Genomic DNA, 8,100 nt, shown 5'->3' on the forward strand with positions numbered 1-8,100 from the left:
TGGGACAGGAAACAGGGGCGTCCGGCACATTACAGATTATCATAGGCATGTCCAGCTGCCGAACCCCACTTCTACAGCAGTCAACGAGAGAGAGAGAAATAGAGAGAGAGAGAGAGAGAGAGAGAGAGAAATAGAGAGAGAGAGAGAGAGAGAGAGAGAGAGAGAGAGAGAGAGAGAGAGAGAGAGAGAGTGAGAGTGAAAGGCATGAGCTAATAAACGGAGGAAAGACAGAGCACCGTGCACGCTAACAGCAGCAGTATATCAGAGTGAGATGACAGTTGCACAAAACCTATTTACTCTATCACATCTCTGGAAGTAACATCATGTGTAAATGTAATTCTGAGGGTAATTCGGGGATAATTTAACACATTTTGCTGAATACTAGGCCATTGTACGGACACGTCCAATCTGGACTGTTTCATGGCTTCTGAAGTCCTCTGATTCAAGTCAATCATTTTTACATGTGTGCTGGCATGTCCCGCATATACCAGCACACATATACTAGTGGCTGGGAACCTCTGGGGTAGACCACTACTGTAGCCTGGCTAACGTGACTTTGGACTGGGAAGGCTCATTTGATCAGCATATTATGTGTAGATAATAAAGGCACTGTGGCCTCACAGGTCAGATGCAGGTTGGATATGCCCGTATTGAAACGAACAAATCGCGATCTGTGTATCGTTGAAACCACACATCACATGTCATTCATCGATTATCTCGTTAGCATTAAGGCTAATTTTTGACGTGACATTTTGAAAGTGCAGATGCAAGTCATGTTGAAGCTTTTTTTGTTGACGACACGACAAACTTGCAATGAAGTTACAACAGTGCCTGTTTGTTATCCTGGTATCTCTAGTTGGGGGTGTAGTTAATTGACTGGCGAGAGGAAAATATGAGAACCAATACAAATACACAATCAGCAGTTAAGTGAAGATTGAATGAATGGAGCCTATAGCCTACCCAGTCATATACAGCGGAGGTTCCCGCACTATCTCCCCCCACACAGATCTCCTCCAAGCGGGCTGAACAACAGCTAGACGGCCCAACCAACCAGCAGGAGTTGGTAGTGCAGAGACATAGACACAATCGTTTGTATAGTGTTTTACCTCTATGCCTCCATCAGTTGCTTATTAAGATTGTATGAATATTTATTGTTCAAGGTATACATTAATGTCACTGTTAGAAATGGACATGGAGAGACACATGCACATGCAGGGGGGAGAGAGAGAGAGAGAGAGAGAGAGAGTTGGGGGGGATTCAAACATTTCCTGAAGCTGAGCAATCTGACCCCCATAGACTGTTGGGAATTCTCTTCACAACTCGAAAAGCCCTATAAGAGCCTATCGAGGGCTCAGAAGTAACATAAACACACACACGCGCGCATGCGCGCACATCCACACACGCGCTTAAAGGTCCACTGATTGGCCATCAGTGCTCTTGTAGAAATGGCGCTGGAATCGGATGCCGCGCACATATTGGCGAGGCGAACATAAGTGAAAACACATGTTGTGTGAATGCAGAAAACAGAATGACAGAGCCCACGTGAAGTTATAACCCCATCGGATACTTCAGTTCACCAGAGGCCGGCCAGCCCCAGCGGAAACGCGTCCTGTTTTTACAACCGACGTGGACTATGTATGATTAAGAAATATCAAGTGAAAGATAAAACCAATCACACGCTGTGTGTTCACATTCATTGAGATCAGGGCATCCTTATTCCTGCAGCCTGATTGGCCAGGAAGAGTCTGTGCTTCTGAATATTCATAGGAACATGAGCTGAGCTTCCTTTCCTTTTGAAAATCATTGCACTACAAATATGAAACAGGTGCCGATTTGGAGATGATATCATCATCAGAAGCATTTAGATTAGACTCATTACTGGACTAGAGTATATACAGTAACGTCCATGGTGTGCGTTTAAATAATATGTGACCAGATTTGACCACATAACATAAGTGAACCTTTCAAGCCTGTTTTCTGCAAGACATTACTCTATAAGCTATATCTCCAAAACTGGTGGGTCAAACTGAACAACCAATATGTCAATTTGAAGCTATGATTCCCTGCTTTCATATGACATGAAAAAAATGAAAATTCAAAAACAAAATCCAATGGCAGTCCCTCAGTCAAATCTGGTCACATACTGTATGTGTACAAACTGACCCAAATAGATCCCTCTTGGATCCAACACAATTTTACACTCTCACAAACATCTCTAAGCCAGTTGAGTAGCCGAACATCCACATAACAAAGTGAAAGTACATAATAACAAGTCATTCATACATTTAAAACATCCACATACATATTTATATTATCCATCCATATTTTCCTGCATCGCGGAAACAGAACCCCTCCATTGTCTGGGGTCAGAGGTCATACCCCTAACTGCTGAATGGTCACATACTCTGACCTAAGCCTGACCTTTTGATCTCCATCATGGGATCTGGAACCAAGTCAGATCACTATGTTCGTCCCTCAGGGCACATATACATATGCACACACACACACGTGCGTGCGTGCTCGCGCAAGCGTAACGTGTGCTCGCTCGCACGCACGTACGCACACACACACACACACACACACACACACACACACACACACACACACACACACACACAAAAAACATTGAGACTGGACAGAGAATAGCTTCTAATCTTTAAATCTAGTCTCACTCTAGAAGCAGCTAGAAAAGCAAGGCCATGGTGAAATAGTATCCCAGTGCGAGTGAAAACAGCCATTACGAACAACCTGCCCCTACACTGCTTGCTGACCAGTTCAGGGTTGACATGTTTTCTTGTAGTTGGTCATTTGACATACAGTATCGTCGCTGTCAGGTGGAAAACCTTGTATGTCCAAAACCGTTACTTTTCAGGAAATGGAAAACAGAACCTGTGTTCCAGTGGATCCAATGTAGTTATTATTTTAGTGACAAGCTCTTGTTGATACGTTTCATTGGTTCAATATTTATAAATCCCACAGATACACTTCATCACTTTCACTTGTTCATTCAGTGAGCATGTGGATCGGCAATTCTTTGCCACTTTGGCGTAATAATGTAGAATGACAAAGTAGGGATTCATTTATGAAAAAGAACATTAATAACAAGTTGAAACATGGAGATACAAGGTTTCTGCCCGACAGCGATGATATTGTTTTTCTTTTTATTTTATTTTGTTAGTGCTGTATGTTAGCTTCTTCTTTCACCTGAATGACTGTTGCTAAGCAACTTGTTACTTTGTCTGTACTCACTCTGACAATGTACAGTATGTTGGACAACTGTACAGTACTTTATAGAAGAGAAGAAGAAAAAAAACATTGCAGTACTAAATACAGTTCAGTTCATACATACACACAGTATTACATACATGACCATCCTCACATCATCTCTGGAATGAAGTGTTGGCTGTGTCTGTCCACCAAGGCATTTTTATTTTCTGAGGCCAGCTTATGTTTTCAATTGTTTTCATTGGGAGCTCTGCATATTTAGACTATGTTACAAACGCCAGCAGCCAGCGTGACAAGGTGTTGAGTGTCTATTCTGCACTGCACATCCCGTACCGTCTACTTTGGGAATTTGGATGAGCGTTTTATAAGAGTGCCTTGCGTTCTCAGCTGGGGAAAAAAAACACAGTCTCCGTGTTCTCTAGTTTACCAACCCACATTCAAACACCAGCAAGACAAAAGCAGAGGATGGGTGCTCAGATAAAACTCTAAAGAATGCATTGTACACGCTACCTGCTTTATAGTCTAACGGTAAACGTCTTGATTGTTTGTTGCACAGAGATGGTCTCAGTGACCTGATTCCATTTTATTTAAAAGGACAGATCTTTCTCTGCCACTTGTCTGTCTGTGTATCAAGAATCAAGAGGGGTTTATTTGTCCCTCCCTCTCTCACTCGTACAGGGACAAGCAGTGTAAAGTTGGTGTGGCATGGTCTTAAGCATATTACAGGAAATAAATAAAAAGCAGAGAATGTACTGTATATAATGGAGGGAGGGATAGTGAAACATTAAAACAACCAAGTAATTATACGCCTATGGTTACTTCCTATGTACATCTAGTACATGAGAATGTGAATACACTTTTCCTGTATATTGTATAAGGCAGGCTATACATTTCTTCACCTCTTCGCCTCATAGATGTCCCTGAACACTGAATCACCTGCAGCAAGTCACACAAACTCTGTCCTTTTACATACTGCAAACATTTTTTTTGCATTTCAAAGGGGGCTTTGAAAAGGGGCTTCTCTCTCTCTCTCTCTCTCTCTCTCTCTCTCTGGGGGGCTTTATTTTATTTCTTTTTTCTAGACAGTTTTTTCTACAGCATTAAAGGCATGTAATAATAATAATAATAATAATAACAATAATAATAATGTACTTTACCCCAGGCTAATGACATGCTAAAAGTTTATAAGTGGACTATTACAGTTTGCCTCTGAAACTCTCACAGTGGAACCATTCGAATTTGTGTTCCGGGCATTAAAACGGAGGTATTACAAAACCTGGACATTAAAATACTAAAGTGGGATTTTTTTTACAGCATGAAAAACACAGACGTTCTGTGTACCAGCATTCACCTACTGTACCTTGACATATACACCCCCCTCCCCCCAAGAGGCAATACCGAACCCCCTCACCCAACGAAGTATGTTATAAGACCCTCGGAAACGTTACCTTCTTGGCGGTCCTCGAGGGCGACCTCCGCGTGGGCTTGATCGGGCCACTCAGCGTGACGGGCTGCTTGGACACGGAGCCGTTCTCCCTCTTCTTGCTGGGCGACGAGGGGGCCGACGAGGAGGAGGGGGACGGGGAGCCGGGCTGAGAGGAGGAGGAGGGTGGGGAGAGGGGCCCCACCACACGCACCGACATCTCCTCCGTGGCGGTGAGCCGGAGGCTGCGCAGCATCTCGTCCGTCTCGCGGTCCACCACCAACAACCTCGTCTCGTCGTCCACGGCCTTGATTCGCTGCACCACCTGGGAGGAGGAGGAGGGGGAGGGGGGGGGCGACATGGAGGAGAAGATGAGTGGAAATGATGTTGCAATGATGGAGAGACCAGATTACGAGTCCATTTGGGTCATTTTTCACTGAGGATGTTACTGTGCTGAAGAACACAGATCACAGTCTAAAAGACACAAATTGATTGTGGCTCAATCAGAGATTACAAACAATCCTTCTCAAAGAGGGCATCACATCAGGGAGAGAATATTATATCATCAATCAATAATTAACCACTTATTATAGTAACCCCTAGTTGTTTAGTTGACCGGAGCCCCCAAGGGCCCTGCCCTATACAAGGCCCCCTGCATCCTTTATTTGACCGGAGCCCCCAAGGGCCCTATACAAGGCCCCCTGCATCCTTTAGTTGACCGGAGCCCCCAAGGGCCCTATACAAGGGCCCTATACAAGGGCCCTATACAAGGCCCCCTGCATCCTTTTTGAGTGGTGCAGCCACTCCAAGGAACAGCAATGTCTGTCTGTCTGTCTGTCTGTCTGTCCGTCCCTATGTCTGTTTAGAGTACCAATAGTGACAAAAGTGGCGCTGTTGAGCTTCACACTATGCACAGGTGCATGATGGGAAGCTGAGTTTTTAGAAGCTATGTGGCGCTGTTGAGCTTCACACTGCACAGCTGCATGATGGAAAGCTGAATTTTTATCAGCCATTACGTGATTTCGGGTGTGACAGTACAGTACAGTACAGTACAGTAGAGGGACCTCGTGGGGACCCCCACACGGTAACTCTATCATTTCTCAACTGTATCGGACGCAGGGCGGCTCGCCGGAACCGAGCCGGCACCCTGGGCACGTTCCTGTGGGTCTGGAAGTTCCGGGGACCCCTCAAGGATCCCCACACGGAGTTTTACCACTCAGTTCACATGGGTGTGATTTTCCTCTATACCAAATGTTCACCCCAGATATAGATGCTAGGATTCATATTGTTAACTCTGTCTGAGGCTGTGTGTGGACATCCTTTACATTTTAGAACAACTTTTTGAAATCACTTCAAGCGTCTGTCACCATCTTCCTGTAAGCATGGATGCAAGCCAGTGTCTGTTACAATGGGGAAAGAAGAGACATTTGGAACTTGTACAGTGGAGAGACTTGACCTCATATGAAGCTGATTATTTTGGTAGGGTACATTAGTTACAGAAAGGTCCAGCATTCTACTTTTTATTTAGTTTTAATGGATTACCGTTGTCAATGTTTTCAATCAAACGAGCTGGACTCTGCAAATTACCTACAGTCACAGTGGTTGCTAATGAATAATGATAATATAAGTACATAAAAATTACTAGAACGAATGTGCACTTAGTTTTTGGCTGCACGTCTCATTCTGTGTTATGATATGCAGTAAAGTTGCGAGCACACACAGTTAATTTAACTCTGAGTGTAACAATGGACCCAAACGGACGGGTCAACAACACTGAAGGATTTTTACAGTGACTGATTCTTCTGATTCTTTTCGTAAGCCTGGGAAAGCCTTAATCAGATTCTGCTGTGGTCCACTTGACAGCCCGCCAAGAGACACAGCCTCCTGGATGCTGGCGTCCATGGAAATGGATAAAGACCCCCACCACCACCACCACAGACATGAGGTGGACACAGGTTGTTTTCTATGACTATTTTTATTTGACAATTTGGCCAAGTCTTAAATTGTCACTTACGAAATGTGCAGGCCCTTATATGTATACATGCTATGATGCACTTATACTACATGTTGGTTTGTTTACTGTTGAGTGAGAAAACAATCTTGCACATTGCAAGATGGACCCGTCTGTTTGGGTCCATTTTTACACTCATAGTATGCTGCTGAGTGAAGTGGAGTCCCATTCCCCCGAATGAGGGATGGAGGTGGGGTGACGACGGTGAGTGGTGACGTTTTGACATTTACCAGCAGTGACCTGCTGTCTTCAGTAGGCCTATTTCTGCAGAAAGGTCTGCTTGTTTTCACTGCACAGATGAGCAGATCTGGACTTGGCATCATGTGCAGTAAACACGCAGCAGTACTGATGTTGTCACTTGTTTAAGAGTTGGATGTGGTGAAAAAAGTTGTGAAGATAATGCTAATTAATACCACACAGTAAAATCCCCAGTGCTAATGTATAAATTTCAGTGTGTTTTACACACACACACACACACACACACACACACACACACGCGCGCGCGCGCGCCATACACGCGCACGCGGTGCTCTCACCTGGTGGTGCGTCTCTTTCTCCACATTGTCCCCGTTCACCTCCACCACACGGTCCCCGGCGCGGAGCCCCGCCGCCTCTGCAGGACTGGCGGGCTCCACTTTACGGATATACTGTCCGCTCTTCCCCTTCTCGCCGTGCAAGTGAAACCCATACCCGTTGTCCCCTTTTGTCATGAGACAAAGCCGCGGTTTCAAGACGCTGGCCATTATATCCACGCTTGTTGTTGCGTTCAACTTTCCACAGCCGTGCAGGAAAAAAAGGAAGAAAAAAAAAGATAATCCAAATGCAGTGTTTTACAGGCGGTCGCACACTAAACTTTCACGCAGTGGAAACACCATATCGATTCGATGTGCGCACACTTTTTTCCCATGAAAGTCGGGATCACACGCACTACTCGCATAGAACCAGACGCAGTAGATATTCTCCAGGAGCGTAACTCCCAGCTCAGAGGTTAATGAAGGAAGAAAAAAATCAACAACCATTTAAAATAAATACGACGAGCAACAAGTCCCGCGCTCGTGCCTTTGTAGCCAAGCTGGATGGAGCGCTGTGCTCTGCTGTGCTGCTCTGTATGGAGGACTCTCCAAAGCGGATCCCTCGGGCGCGCAGAACTCAGTGCGTGCAACAGCCCATCCTTACAACGGGAGACCCCCCTCACAGTGCACTGGACTAGAGAAAGGCAACAGAGCGCTGGCTATATGCTATGGTCACGACGTTTATCCATTACAACCGGTTGGGGAATATGGATTCAATTACCATCGCATCGGAGCGGTGTTGGCGCTGGCTGTTGTGCGCAATAGCACCACCTCTCAGTTAGCCCTGGCTTTTCCCTGCAACTTCGAGGGAGTTGCTTGGTAAATGCTGCAGCACCGTCCCCAGGTGGTCATACATCGACGGTGACTTA

General features: G+C 45.2%; 1 protein-coding gene across 3 annotated transcripts in view; it reads right to left on the reverse strand.

Annotated features, from left to right (window-relative positions):
* The window catches only part of LOC308324067 (Na(+)/H(+) exchange regulatory cofactor NHE-RF2), a 49,948-nt gene extending 41,848 nt beyond the window's left edge, over positions 1–8,100 (reverse strand). For 2 of the 3 annotated variants that reach the window (XR_013964872.1, XM_080775980.1), the window contains exons 1-2: positions 7,196–8,097; positions 4,674–4,973 (exon numbers count right to left, since the gene is read on the reverse strand). Coding sequence is in view for 2 of the 3 variants with exons in the window: in XM_080775980.1 (XP_080632106.1) it covers positions 4,674–4,973; positions 7,196–7,402 (507 nt within the window). In the remaining variant the exon portion in view is untranslated. Of the gene's footprint in view, positions 1–4,673; positions 4,974–7,195 lie in introns of all 3 variants that reach the window. The other variant, XM_080775981.1, reaches the window with a different exon arrangement.

This window comes from Protomyctophum bolini, assembly GCF_963924005.1.
Source record: "Protomyctophum bolini genome assembly, chromosome: 11".
Taxonomy (NCBI): domain Eukaryota; kingdom Metazoa; phylum Chordata; class Actinopteri; order Myctophiformes; family Myctophidae; genus Protomyctophum; species Protomyctophum bolini.